General features: G+C 38.6%; 2 protein-coding genes across 2 annotated transcripts; both read left to right on the top strand.

Annotated features, from left to right (window-relative positions):
- Nucleotides 1–3,049: 3,049 nt before the first annotated feature.
- On the top strand, nucleotides 3,050–3,914 carry LOC147427090 (non-specific lipid-transfer protein 3-like). Its single transcript, XM_086498207.1, has 2 exons — nucleotides 3,050–3,520; nucleotides 3,593–3,914. Exons 1-2 carry the CDS (start codon nucleotides 3,108–3,110, stop codon nucleotides 3,600–3,602), a joined length of 423 nt encoding a protein of 140 aa, XP_086354333.1. The 5' UTR covers nucleotides 3,050–3,107; the 3' UTR covers nucleotides 3,603–3,914.
- Nucleotides 3,915–25,559: 21,645 nt separating this feature from the next.
- On the top strand, nucleotides 25,560–26,425 carry LOC147427089 (non-specific lipid-transfer protein 3-like). Its single transcript, XM_086498150.1, has 2 exons — nucleotides 25,560–26,031; nucleotides 26,104–26,425. The coding sequence occupies exons 1-2, from the start codon at nucleotides 25,619–25,621 to the stop codon at nucleotides 26,111–26,113; spliced, it is 423 nt and encodes a 140-aa protein (XP_086354276.1). The 5' UTR covers nucleotides 25,560–25,618; the 3' UTR covers nucleotides 26,114–26,425.
- Nucleotides 26,426–26,744: the final 319 nt, after the last annotated feature.

Genomic DNA, 26,744 nt, shown 5'->3' with positions numbered 1-26,744 from the left:
CTTATGTGTGTGTGATGATTTGGTGTAGCCTCGCTCCCAGTTGCACAAATATAGTGCGTGTTTGTCCTATTGAGAACCGTTTTAGAACTCCTCCTTCAATTCTTCATCAAGCTCATTCAATGGAAGGTTTTGTACCTCCATAGAAAAGCCCACATAGCCTTTTAAAGAGAGAAACCCATAATTTTAACCCTCAGAGGCTTGAATGCAAGATAGTAATAGTGCAAAACTACACTAGTACACCATAGAAGAAGCGTGTGTATTCCTTCTCCAAGAGGCTTAAAGTATTGGTATTTTGTTCAACAAATAATCCTTAAATAAGGGGTCATTTTATTCATTCAAACATGTGAATAATAGGCTTTTAATAATGTTGTTGCCTCTTAGCAAATGCAATGAAACTATATCAACCTCTTTACGCTCTACCTTGAACCCATATTCTATATTCTTATCTTCTAATAGTAGCTCTATCTATTCTTAGAGTTCAGGTCTCGTTCTCCAGCTTGAAGAAACAATTCAAAGTTCTCACTATCCAAAGTACCTTGCACTATTCCTGATAATTGCGCATAACATCGCTCACACTCCCTCAATAGTTTAGTGATAGAGAACCCTTCTTCTAGCCTATTGAAAACTCTTTTAGAATTCCTTCTTGAATTCTTCATCAAGCTCATGCAATGGAAGCTTCAGTACTTCCATAGACAAGTCCACACAGCCTTTTGAAGAGAGAAACCCATAATTGTAACCCTTGCAAGCTTGAATACAAGGTCGGAATAGTGCGAAACTACACTGTTACACCATAGAGAAAGCGTGTGTGTTCCTTCTCAAGGACGCTTAAAATGCTGATTTTTGGTTCAACAAATCCCTGCCCCCCCCTCTCTCCCCCCCCCCCCCCGAGCTTGAGAAAACACGTCCATAGTTGTTGATGTGTCATTGTGACCCATCTTTAGCTAATTTTGGGGTTTTGTTAACGATTTTATGGCCATTTTTAACTCAAAAATGCATTTGCCCGTAAAAAGTCCAAACGAGCTGAGAAAGACCATAAATTTGTGGAAACATTTCCTTGAGATCAAATTGAATGTTGTTCCTCATCTCTCCACTTGGCAAGCACTTTAGATACATCGTTTATGGCTATGCATGAAACCTACTATTTTTTAATGAGATCATCCGCATTGAACTTTTTAACTGGCAAAACGAGTGTGCCCTCTCGATGCACTTAACATATGTACACATATAACCCAAATACAGCATGTTTTATTATGTGAAAACACACCATAGTGCCACATTTAGAACCTTACCTCTCGAGTAAGGTATGTACGCGATTGCAACTGTGGCAACTCTTTTCACACATATGACATTATGTACATTGTAGCATTCCCTCCACCTATGAAAAGGCATAAAAAGTGAGGTGAACATTTTAAAGTTGCATTTTAATTATGCCATGGCATGATGTGTTACCGTGTCATCACCTATGTGCCAAGATAGCAATGTAGTGCTTGAAGAGCTCATTTGCAATGGTGTCTTTCAACTAGAGAAACGAACATGGTACATATACATTAAGAAGACCATAGAAGCATATAGGTGGTAGTGTACTTAATTTTTTGTTTTTTTTCAATAAAGTGTATCTTTTTTGTTAGATAATGTCCTTAACTCCTCATCAGTCAAGGAAGCTTGAGGTTCTATATCTCACTCTGACTCAAAGTTATTCCTTAATTTATGGTATTCATGTGTGTTTCTCTCTATCACTATTAATTATGCTATAAATATTATCTACCAATTAAAACTAAATTCCATAATTTATGGTCAGCATGTGTGTCTCTCTGTATCATTATTAATTATTCTATAGATATTCTCTAGTATCTAAAACTAAATTACTAAATGAAATTCAAACCAGTTTAAGAATGAATTGACACACTTTATCTCAAAAACTAATCATGACCACCCTTTTTTGTGTCCGATTATGTGGTGTGTGCACCAGACCCTAAACCCAAAACAAAAACTTTTTTTCCCTCTCTTCTTCTTGCTATGCTTCCCTTGTCCTAACTCCTCCATGATCTCCCCTCTCTTCCCTTCTCCTCCCCATGCCTCCCTTCTCCTACCTCTTTAAATTGCATCGCTCCATTGTCTCCCACATAGCTCTCCCCTTCTCCGGCTCCAAGCGCCATTGTCATCATTTCACTCATGGTCTTGAATTTCATTGTCACAGCTTCGGAGAAAAAGGGGGGTGGAGCCCTCTGATCATTTGTGTCCACACGGACGCACGGGGGGCTTGACCCCCCCCCCAAAACGCCCGCACGCCTTGATTTTAAAAAGTTTTTGAGAATGGAGTTCAAGATCTTAAGGGTGCTTTGAAGCCATCAAGGGATCTTGAGGGCGTTCATGGAGTTCATGATTTGAGGGCGCTTTGGATTCTTTCTTGCTCTGAACCACACATCATGGACTCCATGGACAAGAGTTTTTTTATAGAAAAGGGGGGCATGAGCCCTTGATTGTTCGCATCTATGTAGATGATCAGCATCAATTTGTCTGTTGCTTGGATGCACAAACAACATAAGAAATTTGAAAATAAAAGGGGAGGCAAAGCCCCCCAATGATTGTCCCCGCACATGAGGATGATCAAAGCCCCCCCTTCTTTTTAAAAATTTAGTTGCCAGGAATCTTTAGTTTTTTTTTAAAGTTCATGAACCCCATGATTTTACAGAACTATCAATTGTTGTCAAAAAGAGCATGAAAATAAAAAAAATTGTCATGCAAGCATAGAAAAACTTAAGAAATTGGGGCCGCGCGGGGGGGGGGGGAGATTATGCTGCTTCTAAGCTCAAAAAACCGAAACAGGACATTAGTTTGAAGATTCTTCGAACTTCGGGACAGCAAGTACGAATGTTATTCCATGGCAAACTTGTCTGCCTGGAAAACTCCGGAGTAAACATTCGGGTATCGCACAGAATAGTTCGTACCAAACATACGGGGATGGTTTGAACTATGCAAGCGCGTGATTCGAGGGCGCGTTTACCTCCTCCTATATATACATGCAAGCGCTGAAGTTGGCTGTGTGCTCGTGTGTGTGTAGTGTCTCACAGAGAGAGAGAGAGAGAGAGAGAGAGAGAGAGAGAGAGATGGCGCGGTCATGCAGCATGCGCATGGTGAAAGAGGCTTCTGCACCAGTAGTGGTGGTGGTGGTGGTGATGATGGTGTGGATGATAGAGCTGCCACCTGCTGCGATGGCGCAGGGGCGAGTGTCATGCGACACGGTGAGTCAGGACATCTCGTCCTGTGCCCCGTACGTCGCGGCGGCAAGTGGCAGTTCCAGTTCCACTTCCAAACCCCAAGAGGGGGATGCCTGCTGCGAGGGCGTAAAGCAGTTGAACAGCCGAGCTGAGAGCGGGCAGCAGGCGCGCCAGGACATCTGCTACTGCCTCAAGGACCTTGCCACCAAGTACAATCTCAACACGGACTACATCGCCTCTATACCCTCTCAATGCGGCGTCTCTGTACGCTACCCCCTTAGAGCCGACGTAGACTGCTCTCAGTAATATCTCTCTCTCTCTCTCTCTCTCTCTCACACACACACACACTAACTGTAATTTTGCGACGACTGCAGGATTCAATAAGCTTGGATGGAGCACTCCTCGTTTCTCATTTTCTGAGCTTGTCGATGGCGCCACCACACAATTATAAACCTGCTACTTAAATTAAATAAAGTTATACGTGTTACCTGAGAAATGGGTTCTTCTAAGCTATCTACTTAGATAATTGTTACAAAAATGCTCAGCTACTGCTGGCTACTCTCCATAGAGTATGACAATGTCTTTTGGATGCCAAATTAGATCATAGATCAAGACATGTCATGGTCCCGTGCACATTTCCACGACTTATTTGATGTATATATTTTACTTCTCGATAATACATTTCTCCTTGTTCCATGTGGTGTCCTAATTAATAGATAACTTCGTCAATTTCATAAAATGAACGTAATCATATTGGCCTTTGCCTGGTCTGGGTGGGTTTTACTGGGCCGAAAAGGTAAATTTTACAAAGGATATGTGGGTAAAACAAGGTAGTTCTGTTGTATGCAGGTGATGTCTCACGAATACTACTAGTGAATCCCCGGGGACTTTTGCTTCTTGTGTCAAAATTAGACTAATTATATTTGTGACTAAGCTACAATAAGACACTACAATGAACTCTACACGACAAAAGGTGTCCTTTAGAATATTGGAATAAGATTAATCACCCTCAGGAATCTCTCAAAAGAAATATGGTACATTTTGCCAAAAATAGGAACACGTCCCTACTGTGGACACTAGAGATTATTTCAACTACAAAGTGACGAGAGTTTCCTGTCCTTAAACTTTGATGGAATGCTTATGTAAATAATTATCTATAGAATCTAAAAAAAAATTGTTGTGGTTCAGGATTAGATTTAAAAACTCACGTTTTTATAATTTAGTAAGCATAATATTGTTAGTGTTTTTCACAATTATCTCACATTACGGCAAGTTTGAGGTCATCGTTTTGCCAATAAAACAGAATATAGAGAAAAAATATTGGTTTTCATTTTTGAAAAAATGAAAAAAATATTGGGGTGAATCTCTGGCATTGTTTCCTAATATGTAGTTTATCTAGATGACTAGCACTTTATCATCCTATCATCCTTTGTGTCAGACAAGATAGGTTCCAAGAATTTGTGGATTAAAAAATATTGAGGTGAATCTCTCGCAGTTCAATTTGGTATTTTAACTATCATTATCAAAAGCATGTGATACTTTAGCATTGGTAGATGCTATTGTTCCTATTCTTTTCTTGAAATTTCACTTTTAAGAAAAGACTTCGACCCTCTTAGTCTTGTTCCTTCTCATTCTCTTTTGCAAATTAAAAAATTTATCTCTTCCCCGAAATTGTCTTTGTTTTGTCTTCTTCACCATATTCAAGATCTTCATCTTCATCATTAGACTCAAGATTATCATGTTCTTCCAAGTCATCAACATTGATGAAAGAGGTTCATATCCATAAGGAATGTAACTAAATGAAATCATACCAAGCCATACGTGGAGAGCAAAGAAGGAGGATGTCGAGCATACATGCAGAGGTTGCAGCATTCACAAGAATGATTCATTTTCTTCATAGGATTATTTTCTAAAGTTTGGTGTTAACTTTGTTTCAATAGTTTGGTACAACTAATGCTACTTTTTCTTTGTGTGTATGTATATAGCCTTGATTACTAGGATAGAAGATGCAAGAAAGCAAAGAATGGTTCACCCTCTTTATATGCTAAGTTTTAGTAGTTGAGCATTATTATGCTTTATTGGTATAAAATGTGCTACTTGTCTCTTAGTGACCATGCATACAGTGATACTTAGTCACTACCTTATTGTGTAGGCTTCTCCGGGGGAAGGGGCTCACTATGTGTATAACCTATATATCATGTGTGTAATTAACGGACTTCTTATAAAACCCCTTAACTGTGAATTTTTTGCCAATAAAAGGGGCCCTTTATCTATTCAATTTATTAAAAAATTTCAAGATAATTTTTTCAACACCCTTCTGTATGTGACAATGTGAAAAAATATAGATTAAAATAATCCCTAGTGTTGAACCCAAGTAATATATAATTTTTTATTATAAAGACCCCCGCGAGGTAGGCTCTTGTTGGTAGGTTACTACCTCAACCATATAGATGTGGGAGCAGAATAGTGCATAGCGGAAATTCCAAAAGATCTCTTGTTCTACTTAGTTAAGAAATCTATCATCTTTCATAACCTCCTTTTGCTACTAAAGCTTGTTTATATTTGAGCAACACATGTAATTTACATGTTGCTTACTCCCTTATGTTGCTTTATAAATGATTTGATGGAGCCAAGAGTCCTACTTAGGGGCTAGTATTGGTTCTTGATATTTGATATGTCCACATTAAGCATGGGTCTATTGTCTTATAGTAGAGTATTGAGTAGACAAAGATCCTTAGTTTGATTGGTGTAAAGTATCCTTAATTGGGTACAAAAGACATCCTTCATTGGGTGTGCAATGTGCATTATATGTATGCTATCAATTTCATGTATCTTAATTTGAAAACACACATTTATATTGTTTAAAGATTACTTGCATTTATCGTGTGTGATGCTTGAGGTTTAATAAAATTTGATATGTGTACATCTACAAAGATTAACATCTGTGGATATTCTAGAGAACATCAAAACTATTGATTAAGTATGTCTATATATTTGACTACTTTCCACAAAGTATGTTTTTAAAATAATTGAATATAGTTAATTGATCTTGGAACACTTAATCCTCTTGAGTGATAATCTAGCCAACACACACTCACTTGTGTGTACGATGTGTTTCTCTTTCATCCACCCTAGCTAGCACGATCCAATTCCCATCATCAAGAAGGTTCTAGAAGATTCCCTAGGGGTACTTTTTGGTGGCCTTCATATGTACCAACCAAAATTGGGCTGCTTATACCGAGGATGCAGGCCCTCCAGAAGGTCAGTCTGAGGGGCTTGTGCTCCACGGGGTGACTTTTGGCTGTTTTATAGGGTCAAACAACCAAAAGTCCTACCGTCGTGGAGGCCCCTCAGAGCGACCTTCTTGCTGGCTTGCACCCCCGATATCACCCAATGGATTCCCTTGTGCCTCCACCTTCCCCTAGGGACACCGTTTAGTGGCCCGGTTTAGTTCAATGGTAGGCATCACAACCCCCCGTCAATTCATGCGTCCCTTGCCCTCCCGCTTGATGCAATCGATGTTTCAGTGCAGTGAGTGACGCCAGCCGGCCCGCACTTAAATTTGCCACAAACTTATCCCTTCCCCATCCTTGTATGTCACCTTGCAATGAACTCCTATGCACATCTACACTCCCTTGTCCATCCGAGCACACAAGCAAAAGTGCATACTTACACACCACTTTGTGATGTTAATTTAAGACAAATATACCATGCAACTTAACAAAAAAAAAACTCAATTGGTACACACTTGTAGCTCAATTATTACGTGCTTAAAACAATTTAGCAATGGTGAAGAGCAATTGAACTTACAATAAGCAATTGAACAAAGCATCATTACGTAATAAGTGATTACTTGTTGTGAAGAGTTTGTAGAAAGGGCTAAGGTAGTCTCTTCATGAGCTCATTGAATGACTCAATATTTAGTTTTTTTTTAATGATTGGTTACCAATGTGGGATGCAATCTCTTGGCATCTATGATACCTTACCCAAGAGTTAGGCCACAATATCCTAGTAAATATCCAATAGTCTTGTCACCAAAGCTAAAGAGTGTGGCTTTCCTATTTACAAGTATACATCTGTGTGCATTTTGGGCTATGAGATGTTTTGCAAGAATGGCACTAAGTTCCTTGCACTTGAAAGTTCAGTGTGTGTATCATTTGAGTAGTCATTGGGGATGACCCAAACCATGTTAACATTGAAGCTTGGGAGGTAGTGCCACAATGAGCCGCGTTTCCCTTTAGATTCCGTGAGTGAGCTACCTTTCCATTGTGCAAATAAGTCCATTTCTTTTGTGGTCTACAAAAGGATGAATTGTGGTGAGGGGCAAACACAAAACTTTTGAATCACCAGTGTGAAGGGAATGTTGGCACATTACCTTGCTTGCATTGACAAGGGCTTGATTAGCAGGCAACCATTCTTACTAGTGGCATGCAATGGAAATTGCAAGTGTTTGGGGATGGATAGAGCAAGTTATCAATGTGTTGGAAAAGATGAGAGAATCTTAAAAACAAGAAAGTGACTTTAAAATGGGCCTTGCAATCAGCATTGACGTCCACGTCCCACACTTACTCCTGCTATCTCTACATCATTGCAATCGTACATCCATCTGGACATATCTTCTTCATATTCTTTGCTTTCATTTTTTCCATAGTTTTTTCATTGCAATACATATAAACAAGTTTATCTACATTATCTACGAGAAGTCAATTGCTAGTAGTACTGTGAATATATTTGTACATGCTCCAAGTTCTTTTTGAGCTTGAATTCGAAGAACACTTGCTTAAAACTTTCATCGCAAGGTTACACAACAAAGCATAGTGTTCTCCACCATTCATCATCCACCATTTCCATGCAGGCTGCTCTTTTGCCACTTGTTGAAGAAGAGAGTTTGAAAGTATACCTTGCTTCAAGTGAAAGGAGGACATTTATTTTATGCATCTTCCATAATCATCAATATTGGCATATAAAGTGCTTACCATTGTGTAAAAATCATGAACCACTTCGACAATGGACATCAAGTCCATATGCTAGTATTCAGGATCTAGCATGTAAGCGGCACTTTGTAATGGTGTATGCGCTCCAATCCATCTATCATGAAAGTACTTCAAGAGGACATTTCTTTGTTGACAATAGAGTGGAACACGCCAATTCTTTTCCACCATCGACTACTCTAATTTGTTAGGACACTCCAAACTCCTTTGGTCCACCATTGCATCCATACTTTTAATTTGGGTGCCCTATGGTCAAGATTGCGTATGGAATACATAACAAGCATCATTACATGATATGCATCCATCACACCACTCCACCAAGTTTTTTTCAAAAGCACTACCCTCAAGACTTTAATTTTCTCCTTCACTTTTTCGTTTTGTTGTCTCTCCCTGTCATGAAATTCCATACATGTACTCATAAACACGATCTTGTATTGCTAAGACATCACAAGATCACCAAATGAACAAGAGAGATGGAATGCAAAATAGAATTGGTTTGTTCATTCATGAAATGGGCTTTTAAGTAGCTCTACAGCCTTGCACCATTGAATGTGGGATAATTCCTTCTCTTCTTTCCTTGACTCATACTCTAGTACTCTAGGACAAAACTCACACCTTACAATCCTCCCCTTGAGTTTTGGACTAAGACAATAGAATTAATGCTATATCAATCAAGAGCATGTGGCAATATCATGCACAATGCTGAACATCAGTAGCAATTGTTTCCTGTAGCACAATTGTAATGTCAGCTTGCTTCCTATCTACTGGTCCTTGTAGATCTTTTCCGCATAGATAGGATCAATGAAGAGAGGATGGACCACTGAAACTTGTTTCACATTTGCAAAATGTCCTTCACCTAATTGGGGTGCTTGCAAGTGAAAGATAGAATTTTCCCCAAGTAAGTGTAGGACAGGAGGGCCATGTAGTATCATCCAAGTGTACATCTAAGGGCTCCACACCTGAAGGAGGAGGCACATCCTCTTCTGACCTAGGACGTTTTGAAGAGCCTTTTACCTTATCCTTGCTCTAAAATTCTAAATGTAGTTGTGCCACAAGCTGCATGAATCATACTCTCAAAGCTTCTAGTAACCTTGCCTAATATTTTCTTTACTGTGTTATACATTACTTCATTAGTGCACATAGCTGGGTCAAATGACAAAAGGAATGCACTACAGAGTTTCAGCCAACACTATTCCATAAGTTCAATTATAAAATCATCAAACTTTGCCTGCATTGGATCAAATTCCCGACGCAAATGATCATTTGAAGTTCCATAGAGAGACAGAACTAGAGCATCACAAATGATTTTTTGATGCTGACGCATTAATTTTTTCTCTATCATGACTGAAGCCTGAAAATACATGAAGCAAATATAAGTAAGGCAAATCTAGAACAAATATACATAAGACATATATGATTGGAAATAGTTCTAACCAAAAATATTTCATGGACAATAATAATAACCAGTAAACGAAAGACCTAAACATTTCATGGATAATAATAACAACCACTAACAAAAGACCCAAACATATATAATTCCTCCCGGCAGTGTGACGTGGTGGTCAGCAATACCCAGAGATAAAGAAAACGTATAATACCAATTTCCCTGCATAGTGTGACGTGGAAGTCAGCAGCTGTCAGAGACAAAAATTAATAATACCTAGCCCCTCTCTACAGTGCAACACGGTGGTCAAAAACAACTAGACACGAGATATTTATTAAGTCCAATCAACCTGCAGTGCGACGCGATGGTCAGCAGCACTTGATATCGAAGGATGTAAACTATCTATCCCCTCTCTACAGTGCGATACACTGGTCAACAACAACCAGAGATGAAGAATCTACTAAATCCAATCTTCTTGCAGTGTAAGGCAATGGTTAGCATCAACCAAGAATGATGGATTCAAAAACCCTAAACCACTCCTTGCAATGCGACATGATGGTCAGCAACAATCAGAGACGACAAATTTATTAAATCCAATCTTCTTGTGGTGTGACGCGATAGTCAACAACAATAAATAACAAAGGATTTGACAACCCAAAACCCCTCCTTTGAATCCAAAGGCCTAAACGGAACTAAAACGACACGTATATAGTATCAATATTGAGCGTGACTATAGAATCTTTGATGATAGGTCCGCAGAATGGGCAAAATGTAACTTTTTCATACCCATTTTTTTTGCCAAAAAGAAGAATAGTGAGGAAAAAGCTACCATACGATTTCATCACAAACCCATTGAAGTTAACGAGGAATTTTATCTCATGTCCTACAAAAATCATTAGTCTCATTTATATGCAATCAACTGTAAGAAATGGTTTTTTTGGGCAAAATGGATTGATCCATCAACTTTGGGGGCAAAATGGATTGATCCATCAACTTTGGGGGCTTGTTGTGACCAAGGATGAGAACTTTTACAAGTTTCTCATTTTTTCCATCTGCAGTAGTAGTCCTTGAACTATAAGTTCATGAATGATATTCCAAAATGCGTGGATCTACTATGGTTTTGGAAGTGTTTTTGAAACCCTGAAAGGACACTTTTATGTCATGTTAGGCTAGCAACTTAGTATTAAGGAAAAAGATAGATTAAAACAACATTTTCAAATGTTTATCCATATGAAAATCTTTTGTGATCCTTGTGGATTTTTGAGGTGCATAGTGGACAATGGTTCATTGCCAAACACCTTGAAGCAAATAAGAAATATACATCTAATTTTTCGATAACCAAGAAGATGATGTGGAAGCACAGATGACCTTATGGAAACGAATCATGTGCATGTTCCTAGGACAAATCTAAAGTCAAGTAGTAGAAACCTGTACACTTTCCATTTGGGTGATCATCCATAGACTCTCAAAGATGACGATGCTATCCAAAACATCAAGAATAAAAGCTCACAAGTAGACCATTTCATTTATCAAAGTTGCATGCCTTACTAGAAACTGTTACCATATACATGTAGTAGTGATGTGTGTGAATTATATATACGCCCATCACTCTAGGGCTATCTATCTTTCCATTGCACACTGAGTAATACACTCTCCATTGTGTCCCTTGAGCTTCCTTTGTCTTCTGCAAGCTGTCTGTGTTTGTCTGCAACCCCTAATTCCAACAAAACGTGAGGTGCTCCATAAACTTTTTTGACATGATATAATTGTCACCTTAGAATAAGATCATCTTCTCTTCTGAGATATATTGGAGCAAAATTTTGTAAACGTTATATTGGCACAATGAAATACGAACCTAGTGAGGCGGTCCGAGGTGGGCAACAAGAGAGGTGACCTCTAAACACCCCTCAAGGATCCCATGATGCTCAATTGGGGATGGGGCAAACATAAGCAAAAAAAAACAACAACAACAAACCCACAGCCAAACAAGTGAAGGAGCACCACCTAGTTATAGAGCGAACTAGGATGTAAAAGAGGACAATCGCTGAGCAATACAAGCAAGAAGGAAGGGTACACTATCACTATTATCAATGCTACAAATACACACACCAAACACCATGAGAGAGAGAGAGAGAAAGAGAGTTTTGTGCATGCATTTGGCTTCAACTTTAATGATTGGCGTGGGTGTATAAACAACTTGAAGGAGAGTCAAGAGACACAATTAGGTTTGATGATGTTGTGAACCCACAGCCAAACAAGTGAAGGAGCACCACCTAGTTATAGAGCGAACTAGGATGTAAAAGAGGAGAATCACTGAGCAATACAAGCAATAAGGTAGGGTATACTATCACTATTATCAATGTTACAAATACACACCAAACACCAAGAGAGAGAGAGAGTTTTGTGCATGAATTTGGCTTCAATTTTAATAGTCTCAAAATGCAAACGCGTCACCTTAAACCAAATGATATGAGGTTTCCAAGCATGGATTGGAGTGCCTCAAGAGAGTTTTGAACCATGGATGCACCCAAATTATTGATTCAATTGATCTGCAAGAGTAGGTACACCTTTGATTGAAAGTTATGAATCACTCACTCATTTACAATGCTAGAACTAGCTCAAGAATCTTTCATATACACCACAAGTCATGGTGTATAGAGAGCTCACTCTCTCTCCCTACAACTAAGATGGACAATGGTATGCTCAAACTAGTGTCGTTGCCTCTTAGCAAAATCAATGAAACTATATCAACCTCTTTCCACTTACCTTGAACCCCTATTCTATATTATTATCTTCTAATAGTAGCTCTATCTTTTCTTATAGTTTAGGTCTTGTTTCGGTTCTGCAGCTTGAAGACACAATCCAGAGTTTTCACTATCCAAAGTACCCTGCTCTATTCCTGATAGTTGAGCATAACATTGCTCAAACTCCCTCAATAGTTCAGTGATAGATAACCCTTCTTTTGGCTTTAAAACCCACTCTAAGAACTTTGGGTTTGTAACCCTCTCAGAGTCATCTATGAAGTATTCTTCCTTTAAGGAAAATTTCAATCACTTCCAATCTCTTCCATGATGTCCCCCAATTCCCCTTATATACTCTCTAATCTCTTCCACGATGTTCCTTGATTCCCCTTCTATGCTTTCTAGTCTTGAGGAACACAACGAACTTGAAAATCTTTAGCATATCTACCTCTAGTACGTGTTGTAAATTCATCTCCTTCACTTAATCATGGATATAGTTTGTGGCATTTTTCCCTTCAAATTGATCTATTTTATTTACAATAGTCCCAAAGGCTTTGTTTGTTGACATCTTCCTTCTTTCTACAACTTGTTTCTATTGCATAAAAATAGAAAAGTATTGAAGATATTCCATTATACATTGGTCAAAATGCATCCCCTATTGCTCTTGTCTCTCCATATCTTATGAGCTTTGCAATGCGGCTAGGAAAGCATCGAGCCTTTGATTATGAGATTTTCTAGCAAAATCAAACCAATCATCAAAGAAAAATACACATTTAAAATGAAAAAACAAATTCAGTCATGAATGCTTAACTCTCTAAATAATACAAGATCAACTCAAAACTCTTATGTGTGTGTGATGATTTGGTGTAGCCTCACTCCCAGTTGCACAAATATAGTGCTTGTTTGTCCTATTGAGAACCCTTTTAGAATTCCTCCTTCAATTCTTCATCAAGATCATTCAATGGAAGGTTCTGTACCTCCATAGACAAGCCCACACAACCTTTTAAAGAGAGAAACCCATAATTGTAACCGTCACAAGCTCGAATACAAGGTAGTAATAGTGCCAAACTACACTAGTCACAATAGAAAAAACATGTGTATTCCTTCTCCAAGAGGCTTAAAGTACTCATTTTGTGTGCAACAAACAATCCTAAAATAAGGGGTCATTTTATTCAGTGAAACATGTGAAAAACGGACACTTAATAATGTTGTTGCCTCTTAGAAAATTCAATGAAACTATATCAACCTCTTTCCACTCTACCTTGAACCCCTATTCTATATTCTTATCTTCTAATAGTACCTCTATCTTTTCTTAGAGTTCGAGTCCCGTTCAAGTTCTGCAGCTTGAAGAAACAATTCAGATTTTTCACTATCCAAAGTACCTTGATCTATTCCTGATAGTTGAGCATAACATCGCTCAAACTCCCTCAATAGTTTAGTGATAGAGAACCCCTCTTTTGGTTTTAAAACCCACTCTAAGAAAGTTGTGTTTGTAACGCTCTCAGAGTCATCTATGAAGTATTCTTCCTTTAACGAAAATTTGAATCACTCCCAATCTCTTCCATCATGTCCCTCATTTATACTCTCTTCCATGATGTTCCTTGATTCCCCTTATATTTTGATCATATCTACCTCTAGTACATGAATGCTTAACTCTCTAAACAATACAAGATCAACTCAACTCTTATGTGTGTGTGATGATTTGGTGTAGCCTCGCTCCCAGTTGCACAAATATATATAGTGCGTGTTTGTCCTATTGAGAACCCTTTTAGAACTCCTCCTTCAATTCTTCATCAAGCTCATTCAATGGAAGGTTTTGTACCTCCATAGACAAGCCCACATAGCCGTTTAAAGAGAGAAACCCATAATTCTAACCCTCACAGGCTAGAATGCAAGGTAGTAATAGTGCAAAACTACACTAGTACACCATAGAAGAAGCGTGTGTATTCCTTCTCCAAGAGGCTTAAAGTATTGGTATTTTGTTCAACAAATAGTCCTTAAATAAGGGGTCATTTTATTCATTCAAACATGTGAATAATAGGCTTTTAATAATGTTGTTGCCTCTTAGCAAATGCAATGAAACTATATCAACCTCTTTACGCTCTACCTTGAACCCATATTCTATATTCTTATCTTCTAATAGTAGCTCTATCTATTCTTAGAGTTCAGGTCTCGTTCTCCAGCTTGAAGAAACAATTCAAAGTTCTCACTATCCAAAGTACCTTGATCTATTCCTGATAGTTGATCCAGTAAGCAATGAAACTATATCAACCTCTTTCCACTCTACCTTGAACCCCTATTCTATATTCTTATCTTCTAGTAGTAGCTCTATATTTTCTTAGAGTTCTGGTCCCATCCAGGTTTTGCGGCTTGAAGAAACAATTCGGAGTTTTCATTATCCAAAGTACCTTGATCTTTTCCTGATAGTTGAGCATAACATCGCTCAAACTCCCTCAATAGTTTAATGATAGAGAACCCCTCTTTTGGTTTTAAAACCCACTCTAAGAAAGTTGGGTTTGTAACGCTCTTAGAGTCAGTATTCTTCCTTTAAGGAAAATTGAATCACTCCCAATCTCTTCCATCATGTACCCCAATTCCCCCTATATACTCTCTAATCTCTTCCATGATGTTCCTTGATTCCCCTTATATGCTCTCTAGTCTCAGGGACCACAACAAACTTGAAAATTTTGATCATATCTACCTCTACTACGTGTTGTAAATTCATCTCCTTCACATAACCATGGATATACTTTGTGGCATCTTTCCCTTCAAATTGATCCATTTTAATTACAATAGATCCAAAGGCTTTCGTTGTTGACATCTTCATTCTTTGTACAAATTGTTTCTATTGAATAAAAATAGAAAAGTATTGAAAATTTTCCATTATACCTTGGTTAAAATTCATCCCCTATTGCTCTCGTTTCTCCATATCTTATAGGCTTTGTGATGCGCCTAGGAAAGCATCGGGCCTTTGATTGTGAGATATTCTAGCGAAATCAAACCAATCATCAAGGCAAAAGACACATTTAAAATGGAAAAAAATCCATCCATGAAAGCTTAACTCTCTAAAAAATACAAGATCAACTCAAAACTCTTATGCGTGTGTGATGATTTGGTGTAGCCTCGCTCCCAGTTGCACAAATACAAAGCTTGTTTGTCCTATTGAAAACCCTTTTAGAATTCTTCCTTCATTTCTTCATCAAGCTCATTCAATGGAAGCTTTAGTACCTTCATAGACAAGCCCACACAGCCTTTTGAAGAGAGAAACCCATAATTGTAACCCTCACAAGCTCGAATACAACGTAGGAATAGTGCAAGACTACACTAGTACAACATAGAAAAAGCTTGTGTATTCCTTCTCCAAGAGGCCTTAAGTGCTGATTTTTTGTTTAACAAAGAATCCGAAAATAAGGAGTCATTTATTCATTCAATTATGTGAAAAACGGGCTTTTAATAATGTCGTTGCCTCTTAGAAAAAGCAATGAACCTATATCAACCCCTTTCTGCTCTACCTTGAACCCCTATTCTATATTCTTATCTTCTAATAGTAGCTCTATCTTTTCTTAGAGTTCAGGTCTCCTTCTACAGCTTGAAGAAACAATTCAAAGTTTTCACTATCCAAAGTACCTTGATCTATTCCTGATAGTTGGGGATAACATCCCTCAAAGTCCCTCAATAATTTAGTGATATAGAACCCTTCTTTTGGCTTTGAAACCCACTCTAAGAAAGCTGGGTCTGTAACCATCTTAGAGTCATCTATGAAGTATTCTTCCTTTAAGGAAAATTTGAATCACTCCTAATCTCTTCCATGATGTCCCCCAATTCCCCTTATATGCTCTCTAATCTCTTCCATGATGTTCCTTGATTCCCCTTATATGCTCTCTACCCTCAGGGACCACAACAAATTTGAAAATTTTGATCATATCTACCTCTAGTACGTGTTATAAATTCATCTCCTTCACATAACCATGGATATACTTTCTAGCATCTTTCTCTTCAAATTGATCCATTTTATTTACAATAGACCCAAAGGCTATGATTGTTGACATCTTCCTTCTTTATACAACTTGTTGCTTTTGCATAAAAAGAGAAAAGTATTGAAAAGTTTCCATTATACCTTAGTCAAAATGCATTCCCTATTGCTCTTGTTTCTGCATATCTTATAAGCTTTCCGATGGGGCTAGGAAACCATCGGGCCTTTGATTGTGAGCTTTTATAGCAAAATAAAACTAGTCAACAAAGCAAAAGACACATTTAAAATGGAAAAAAAATCCAGCGATGAAATCTTAATGCTCTTAAAAATACAAGATCGACTCAAAAGTTTTACGTGTGTGATTATTTGGTGTAGTCTCACTCCCACTTTCACAAATATAGTGCTTGTTTGTCCTATTGAAAACCCTTTGAGGATAACTCCTTGACTTCTTTATCAAGCTCATTCAATGGAAGGTTCAATACCTCCATAGACAAGCCCACACGGCCTATTGAAGAGAGAAACCCATAATTATAACCCTCACAAGCTCGAATACAAGGTAGGAATAGTGAGAAACTACGTACAGTGGTACACCATAGAAAAAGCGTATGTATTCCTTCTCCAAGAGGCTTAAAGTGATGATTTTGTGTTCAACAAATAGTCCTAAAATAAGGGGTCATTTTATTCCTTCCAACATATGAAAGACCGGCTTTTAATAATTTCGTTTCCTCTTAGCAGTGGTCAAAATGCATCCCCTATTGCTCTTGTTTCTCCATTTCTTATAAGCTTTGCAATGAGGCTAGGAAAGCATCGAGCTTTGATTGTGAGATTTTCTAAAAAAATCAAACCAATCATCAAAGAAAAAGACATGTTTAAAATGAAAAAACAAATTCAGCCATGAATGCTTAACTCTCTAAACAATACAAGATCAACTCAAAACTCTTATGTGTGTGTGATATGATTTGGTGTAGCCTCGCTCCCAGTTGCACAAATATAGTGCTTGTTTGTCCTATTGAGAACCCTTTTAGAATTCCTCCTTCAATTCTTCATCAAGATCATTCAATGGAAGGTTTTGTACCTCCATAGACAAGCCCACACATCCTTTTAAAGAGAGAAACCCATAATCGTAACCCTCAGAAGCTCTAATACAAGGTAGTAATAGTGCAAAACTACACTAGTACACCATCGAAAAAGCGTGTGTATGCCTTCTCCAAGAGGCTTAAAGTACTGATTTTTTGTTCAACAAATAATCCTAAAATAAGGGGTCATTTTATTCATTCAAACATGTGAAAAACGGGCTTTTAATAATGTCGTTGCCTCTTAGCAAAAGCAATGAAACTATATCAACCTCTTTCCACTATACCTTGAACCCCTATTCTATATTCTTATCTTCTAATAGTAGCTCTATCTTTTCTTAGAGTTTAGGTCTCGTTCAGGTTCTGCAGCTTGAAGAAACAATTCACCGTTTTCACTATCCAAAGTACCTTGCTCTATTCCTGATAGTTGAGCATAACATCGCTCAAACTCCCTCAATATTTTATTGATAGAGAACCCGTCTTGTAGCTTTAAAACCCAATCTAAGAAAGTTGGGTTGGTAACCCTCTCAGAGTCATTTCTGAATTATTCTTCCCGCAAAGGATTTGGTTGTTGACATTTTCCTTCTTTCTATGATTTGTTGCTATAGAAAAGAGAGTTTCCATTATACCTTGGCCAGAATACATCCCCTTTTGCTCTTGTTTCTCCATATCTTAAAAGCTTTGTGATGCGGCTAGGAAAGCATCGGGCCTTTGATTGTGAGATTTTTTAGCGAAATCAAACCAATCATCAAAGCAAAAGACATATTTAAAATGAAAAAAAACATGCAACCATGAAAGTTTAACTCTCTAAAAGATACAAGATCAACTCAAAACTCTTATGTGCGTGTGATGATTTGGTGTAGCCTCGCTCCAGAATGCACAAATATAGTGCTTGTTTGTCGTATTGGAAACCCTTTTAGAATTCCTCCTTCAATACTTCATCAAGCTCATTCAATGGAAGGTTCAGTACCTCCATAGACAAGCCCACACAGCCTTTTGAAGAGAGACACGTCACAAGCTTGAATACAAGGTAGGAATAGTGTGAAACTACATAGGTACACCATAGAAGAAGCTTGTGTATTTCTTCTCCAAGCTGCTTAAAGTGTTGATTTTTTTTTCAATAAATAATCCTAAAATAAGGGGTCATTTTATTCATTCAAACATGTGAAAAACGGGCTTTTGATAATGTCATTGCCTCTTAGCAAGCAATGAAACTATATCAACCTTAAACCCGTATTCTATATTCGTATCTTCTAATACTAGCTCTATCTTTTCTTAGAGTTTAGGTCTCGTTCAGGTTCTGCAGCTTGAAGAAACAATTCAGAGCTTTCACTTTCCAAATTACCTTACTCTATTCCTGATAGTTGAGCATAGCGCCATTGCTCAAACTCCCTCAAGACTTTAGTGATAGAGAAACCTTCTTTTGGCTTTAAAACCAACTCTAAGAAAGTTGGGTTTGTAACCCTCTCAGAGTCATCTATGAAGTATTCTTCCTTTAAGGAAAATTTCAATCACCTCCAATCTCTTCCATGATGTCCCCCAATTCCCCTTATATACTCTCTAATCTCTTCCATGATGTTCCTTGATTCCCCTTATATGCTTTCTAGTCTCAAGGAACACAACAAACTTGAAAATTCTGAGCATATCTACCTCTAGTACATGTTGTAAATTCATCTCCTTCACTTAATCATGGATATAGTTTGTGGCATTTTTCCCTTCAAATTGATCTATTTTATTTACAATAGACCCAAAGGCTTTGGTTGTTGACATCTTCCTTCTTTCTACAACTTGTTGCTATTGCATAAAAATAGAAAATTATTGAAAATTTTCCATTATACCTTGGTCAAAATGCATCCCCTATTGCTCTTGTTTCTGCATATCTTATAAGCTTTGTGATGCGGCTAGGAAAGCATCGGGCCTTCGATTGTGAGATTTTCTAGCGAAATCAAACCAATCATCAAAGCAAAAGACACATTTAAAATGGAAAAAAATCCAGCCATGAAAGCTTAACTCTCTAAAAAATACAAGATCAACTCCAAACTCTTATGTATGTGTGTGATAATTTGGTGTAGCCTCGCTCCCAGTTGCACAAATATAGTGCTTGTTTGTCCTATTGAAAATCCTTTTAAAATTCCTCCTTCAACTCTTCATCAAGCTCATTCGATGGAAGCTTCAGTACCTCCATAGACAAGCCCACACAGCCTTTTGAAGAGAGAAACTCGTAATTATAACCCTCAGAAGCTCGAATACAAGGTAGGAATAGTGCGAAACTACACTGGTACACCATAGAACAGGCGTGTGTATTCCTTCTCCAAGAGGCTTTAAGTGTTGATTTTTTGTTCAACAAATAATCGTAAAACAAGGGGTCATTTTATTGATTCAAACATATGAAAGACGGGCTTTTAATAATGTTGTTGCCTCTTAGCAAGCAATTAAACTATATCAACCTCTTTCCACTCTACCTTGAACCCCTATTTTATATTCTTATCTTCTAATAGTAGCTCTATCTTTTCTTAGAGTTCAGGTCTCGTTCAGGTTCTTCAGCTTGAAGAAACAATTCAAAGTTCTCACTATCCAAAGTACCTTGCACTATTCCTGATAATTGAGCATAACATCGCTCACACTCCCTCAATAGTTTAGTGATAGAGAACCCTTCTTCTAGCCTATTGAAACCCTTTTAGAATTCCTTCTTTAATTCTTCATCAAGCTCATGCAATGGAAGCTTCAGTACTTCCATAGACAAGTCCACACAGCCTTTTGAAGAGAGAAACCCATAATTGTAACCCTTACAAGCTTGAATACAAGGTCGGAATAGTGCGAAACTACACTGGTACACCATAGAGAAAGCGTGTGTATTCCTTCTCAAGGACGCATAAAATGCTGATTTTTGGTTCAACAAATCCCTCCCCCCCCCCCTCTCCCCCCCTGAGCTTGAGAAAACACGTCCATAGTTGTTGATGTGTCATTGTGACCCACCTTTAGCTAATTTTGGGATTTTGTTTACGATTTTATGGCCATTTTTAACTCAAAAATGCATTTGCCCGTAAAAAGTCCAAACGAGCTGAGAAAGACCATAAATTTGTGGAAACATTTCCTTGAGATCAAATTGATTGTTGTTCCTCATCTCTCCACTTGGCAAGCACTTTAGATACATCGTTTATGGCTATGCATAAAACCTACTATTTTTTAATGAGATCATCCGCATTGAACTTTCTAGCTGACAAAACGAGTGTGCCCTCTCGATGCACTTAACATATGTACACATATAACCCAAATTAATCATGTTTTATTATGTTAAAACACACCATAGTGCCACATTTAGAACCTTACCTCTCGAGTAAGGTATGTACGCGATTGCAACTGTGGCAACTCTTTTCACACATATGACATTATGTACATTGTAGCATTCCCTCCACCTATGAAAAGGCATAAAAAGTGAGGTGAACATTTTAAAGTTGCATTTTAATTATGCCATGGCATGATGTGTCACCGTGTCATCACCTATGTGCCAAGATAGAAATGTAGTGCTTGAAGAGCTCATTTGCAATGGCGTCTTTCAACTAGAGAAACGAACATGGTACATATACATTAAGAAGACCATAGAAGCATATAGGTGGTAGTGGACTTAATTTTTTGTTTTTTTTTCAATAAAGTGTATCTTTTTTGTTAGATAATGTCCTTAACTCCTCATCAGTCAAGAAAGCTTGAGGTTCTATATCTCGCTCTGACTCAAAGTTATTCCTTAATTTATGGTATTCTTGTGTGTGTCTCTCTATCACTATTAATTATGCTATAAATAATATCTACCAATTAAAACTAAATTCCATAATTTATGGTCAGCATGTGTGTCTCTCTGTATCATTATTAATTATTCTATAGATATTCTATAGATATTCTCTAGTATCTAAAACTAAATTACTAAATGAAATTCAAACCAGTTTAAGAATGAATTGACACACTTTTTCTCAAAAACTAATCATGACCACCTTTTTTGTGTCCGATTATGTGGTGTGTGCTGGTACCAGACCCTAAACCCAAAACAAAAACTTTTTATTCCCTCTCTTCTTCTTGCTATGCTTCCCTGGTCCTAACTCCTCCTATCTCCTCCATGATCTCCCCTCTCTTCCCTTCTCCTCCTCATGCCTCCCTTCTCCTACCTCTTTCAATTGCATCACTCCATTGTCTCCCACATCGCTCTCCCCTTCTCCGGCTCCAAGCGCCATTGTCATCATTTCACTCATGGTCTTGAATTTCATTCTCACAGCTTCGGAAAAAAAGGGGGGTGGAGCCCTCTGATCATTTGTGTCCACACGGACGCACGGGGGGCTTGACCCCCCCCCAAAACGCCCACACGCCTTGATTTTAAAAAGTTTTTGAGAATGGAGTTCAAGATCTTAAGGGTGCCTTGAAGCCATCAAGGGATCTTGAGGGAGTTCATGGAGTTCATGACTTGAGGGCGCTTTGGATTCTTTCTTACTCTGAACCACACATCATGGACTCTATGGACAAGAGTTTTTTTTATAGAAAAGGGGGGCATGAGCCCCTTGATTGTTCGCATCTATGTAGATGATCGGCATCAATTTGTCTGTTGCTTGGATGCACAAACAACATAAGAAATTTGAAAATAAAAGGGGAGGCAAAGCCCCCCAATGATTGTCCCCGCAGACGAGGATGATCAAAGCCCCCCTCTTTTTTAAAAAAATTTAGTTGCCAGGAATCTTAAGTTTTTTTTTAAACTTCATGAACCTCTATCTTTTCTTAGAGTTCGGGTCCCGTTCAGGTTCTGCAGCTTGAAGAAACAATTCAGAGTTTTCACTATCCAAAGTACCTTGATCTATTCCTGATAGTTGAGCATAACATCGCTCAAACTCCCTCAATAGTTTAGTGATAGAGAACCCCTCTTTTGGTTTTAAAACCCACTCTAAGAAAGTTGGGTTTGTAACGCTCTCAGAGTCATCTATGAAGTATTCTTCCTTTAAGGAAAATTTGAATCACTCCCAATCTCTTCCATCATGTCCCTCATTTATACTCTCTTCCATGATGTTCCTTGATTCCCCTTATATTTTGATCATATCTACCTCTAGTACATGAATGTTTAACTCTCTAAACAATACAAGATCAACTCAACTCTTATGTGTGTGTGATGATTTGGTGTAGCCTCGCTCCCAGTTGCACAAATATAGTGCGTGTGTGTCCTATTGAGAACCCTTATAGAACTCCTCCTTCAATTCTTCATCAAGCTCATTCAATGGAAGGTTTTGTACCTCCATAGAAAAGCCCACATAGCCTTTTAAAGAGAGAAACCCATAATTTTAACCCTCAGAGGCTTGAATGCAAGGTAGTAATAGTGCAAAACTATACTAGTACACCATAGAAGAAGCATGTGTATTCCTTCTCCAAGAGGCTTAAAGTATTGGTATTTTGTTCAACAAATAATCCTTAAATAAGGGGTCATTTTATTCATTCAAACATGTGAATAATAGGCTTTTAATAATGTTGTTGCCTCTTAGCAAATGCAATGAAACTATATCAACCTCTTTACGCTCTACCTTGAACCCATATTCTATATTCTTATCTTCTAATAGTAGCTCTATCTATTCTTAGAGTTCAGGTCTCGTTCTCAACCTTGAAGAAACAATTCAAAGTTCTCACAATCCAAAGTACCTTGCACTATTCCTGATAATTGAGCATAACATCGCTCACACTCCCTCAATAGTTTAGTGATAGAGAACCCTTCTTCTAGCCTATTGAAAACTCTTTTAGAATTCCTTCTTTAATTCTTCATCAAGCTCATGCAATGGAAGCTTCAGTACTTCCATAGACAAGTCCACACAGCCTTTTGAAGAGAGAAACCCATAATTGTAACCCTTGCAAGCTTGAATACAAGGTCGGAATAGTGCGAAACTACACTGTTACACCATAGAGAAAGCGTGTGTGTTCCTTCTCAAGGACGCTTAAAATGCTGATTTTTGGTTCAACAAATCCCTCCCCCCCCCCTCTCCCCCCCCCCGAGCTTGAGAAAACACGTCCATAGTTGTTGATGTGTCATTGTGACCCATCTTTAGCTAATTTTGGGGTTTTGTTAACGATTTTATGGCCATTTTTAACTCAAAAATGCATTTGCCCGTAAAAAGTCCAAACGAGCTGAGAAAGACCATAAATTTGTGGAAACATTTCCTTGAGATCAAATTGAATGTTGTTCCTCATCTCTCCACTTGGCAAGCACTTTAGATACATCGTTTATGGCTATGCATGAAACCTACTATTTTTTAATGAGATCATCCGCATTGAACTTTCTAACTGGCAAAACGAGTGTGCCCTCTCGATGCACTTAACATATGGACACATATAACCCAAATACAACATGTTTTATTATGTGAAAACACACCATAGTGCCACATTTAGAACCTTACCTCTCTAGTAAGGTATGTACGCGATTGCAACTGTGGCAACTCTTTTCACACATATGACATTATGTACATTGTAGCATTCCCTCCACCTATGAAAAGGCATAAAAAGTGAGGTGAACATTTTAAAGTTGCATTTTAATTATGCCATGGCATGATGTGTTACCGTGTCATCACCTATGTGCCAAGATAGCAATGTAGTGCTTGAAGAGCTCATTTGCAATGGCGTCTTTCAACTAGAGAAACGAACATGGTACATATACATTAAGAAGACCATAGAAGCATATAGGTGGTAGTGGACTTAATTTTTTGTTTTTTTTCAATAAAGTGTATCTTTTTTGTTAGATAATGTCCTTAACTCCTCATCAGTCAAGGAAGCTTGAGGTTCTATATCTCACTCTGACTCAAAGTTATTCCTTAATTTATGGTATTCATGTGTGTTTCTCTCTATCACTATTAATTATGCTATAAATATTATCTACCAATTAAAACTAAATTCCATAATTTATGGTCAGCATGTGTGTCTCTCTGTATCATTATTAATTATTCTATAGATATTCTCTAGTATCTAAAACTAAATTACTAAATGAAATTCAAACCAGTTTAAGAATGAATTGACACACTTTATCTCAAAAACTAATCATGACCACCCTTTTTTGTGTCCGATTATGTGGTGTGTGCACCAGACCCTAAACCCAAAACAAAAACTTTTTATTCCCTCTCTTCTTCTTGCTATGCTTCCCTTGTCCTAACTCCTCCATGATCTCCCCTCTCTTCCCTTCTCCTCCCCATGCCTCCCTTCTCCTACCTCTTTAAATTGCATCGCTCCATTGTCTCCCACATAGCTCTCCCCTTCTCCGGCTCCAAGCGCCATTGTCATCATTTCACTCATGGTCTTGAATTTCATTGTCACAGCTTCGGAGAAAAAGGGGGGTGGAGCCCTCTGATCATTTGTGTCCACACGGACGCACGGGGGGCTTGACCCCCCCCCCCAAAACGCCCGCACGCCTTGATTTTAAAAAGTTTTTGAGAATGGAGTTCAAGATCTTAAGGGTGCTTTGAAGCCATCAAGGGATCTTGAGGGCGTTCATGGAGTTCATGATTTGAGGGCGCTTTGGATTCTTTCTTGCTCTGAACCACACATCATGGACTCCATGGACAAGAGTTTTTTTTATAGAAAAGGGGGGCATGAGCCCCTTGATTGTTCGCATCTATGTAGATGATCAGCATCAATTTGTCTGTTGCTTGGATGCACAAACAACATAAGAAATTTGAAAATAAAAGGGGAGGCAAAGCCCCCCAATGATTGTCCCCGCACATGAGGATGATCAAAGCCCCCCCTTCTTTTTAAAAATTTAGTTGCCAGGAATCTTTAGTTTTTTTTTAAAGTTCATGAACCCCATGATTTTACAGAACTATCAATTGTTGTCAAAAAGAGCATGAAAATAAAAAAAATTGTCATGCAAGCATAGAAAAACTTAAGAAATTGGGGCCGCGCGGGGGGGGGGGAGATTATGCTGCTTCTAAGCTCAAAAAACCGAAACAGGACATTAGTTTGAAGATTCTTCGAACTTCGGGACAGCAAGTACGAATGTTATTCCATGGCAAACTTGTCTGCCTGGAAAACTCCGGAGTAAACATTCGGGTATCGCACAGAATAGTTCGTACCAAACATACGGGGATGGTTTGAACTATGCAAGCGCGTGATTCGAGGGCGCGTTTACCTCCTCCTATATATACATGCAAGCGCTGAAGTTGGCTGTGTGCTCGTGTGTGTGTAGTGTCTCACAGAGAGAGAGAGAGAGAGAGAGAGAGAGAGAGAGAGAGAGAGATGGCGCGGTCATGCAGCATGCGCATGGTGAAAGAGGCTTCTGCACCAGTAGTGGTGGTGGTGGTGGTGATGATGGTGTGGATGATAGAGCTGCCACCTGCTGCGATGGCGCAGGGGCGAGTGTCATGCGACACGGTGAGTCAGGACATCTCGTCCTGTGCCCCGTACGTCGCGGCGGCAAGTGGCAGTTCCAGTTCCACTTCCAAACCCCAAGAGGGGGATGCCTGCTGCGAGGGCGTAAAGCAGTTGAACAGCCGAGCTGAGAGCGGGCAGCAGGCGCGCCAGGACATCTGCTACTGCCTCAAGGACCTTGCCACCAAGTACAATCTCAACACGGACTACATCGCCTCTATACCCTCTCAATGCGGCGTCTCTGTACGCTACCCCCTTAGAGCCGACGTAGACTGCTCTCAGTAATATCTCTCTCTCTCTCTCTCTCTCTCTCTCACACACACACACTAACTGTAATTTTGCGACGACTGCAGGATTCAATAAGCTTGGATGGAGCACTCCTCGTTTCTCATTTTCTGAGCTTGTCGATGGCGCCACCACACAATTATAAACCTGCTACTTAAATTAAATAAAGTTATACGTGTTACCTGAGAAATGGGTTCTTCTAAGCTATCTACTTAGATAATTGTTACAAAAATGCTCAGCTACTGCTGGCTACTCTCCATAGAGTATGACAATGTCTTTTGGATGCCAAATTAGATCATAGATCAAGACATGTCATGGTCCCGTGCACATTTCCACGACTTATTTGATGTATATATTTTACTTCTCGATAATACATTTCTCCTTGTTCCATGTGGTGTCCTAATTAATAGATAACTTCGTCAATTTCATAAAATGAACGTAATCATATTGGCCTTTGCCTGGTCTGGGTGGGTTTTACTGGGCCGAAAAGGTAAATTTTACAAAGGATATGTGGGTAAAACAAGGTAGTTCTGTTGTATGCAGGTGATGTCTCACGAATACTACTAGTGAATCCCCGGGGACTTTTGCTTCTTGTGTCAAAATTAGACTAATTATATTTGCTACATACCGAAACATGGCTGCCCCACAAAATACCCCAAGATAACACAATATCTAGCATAAACTGACAAATCTGCATACCTAGCGATTC

The sequence above is a fragment of the Adiantum capillus-veneris genome, chromosome 24, assembly GCF_014529385.1.
Source record: "Adiantum capillus-veneris isolate H3 chromosome 24, ASM1452938v2, whole genome shotgun sequence".
Taxonomy (NCBI): Eukaryota; Viridiplantae; Streptophyta; class Polypodiopsida; order Polypodiales; family Pteridaceae; genus Adiantum; species Adiantum capillus-veneris.
Note: the sequence above shows the minus strand (reverse complement) of the source record. Positions and strands in the feature narration are given on the sequence as shown.

Bases quoted from the DNA above. Each gene is read 5' to 3' on its own strand.
- LOC147427089 (XM_086498150.1), top strand. From the start codon at position 25,619: ATGGCGCGGTCATGCAGCATGCGCATGGTGAAAGAGGCTTCTGCACCA.
- LOC147427090 (XM_086498207.1), top strand. From the start codon at position 3,108: ATGGCGCGGTCATGCAGCATGCGCATGGTGAAAGAGGCTTCTGCACCA.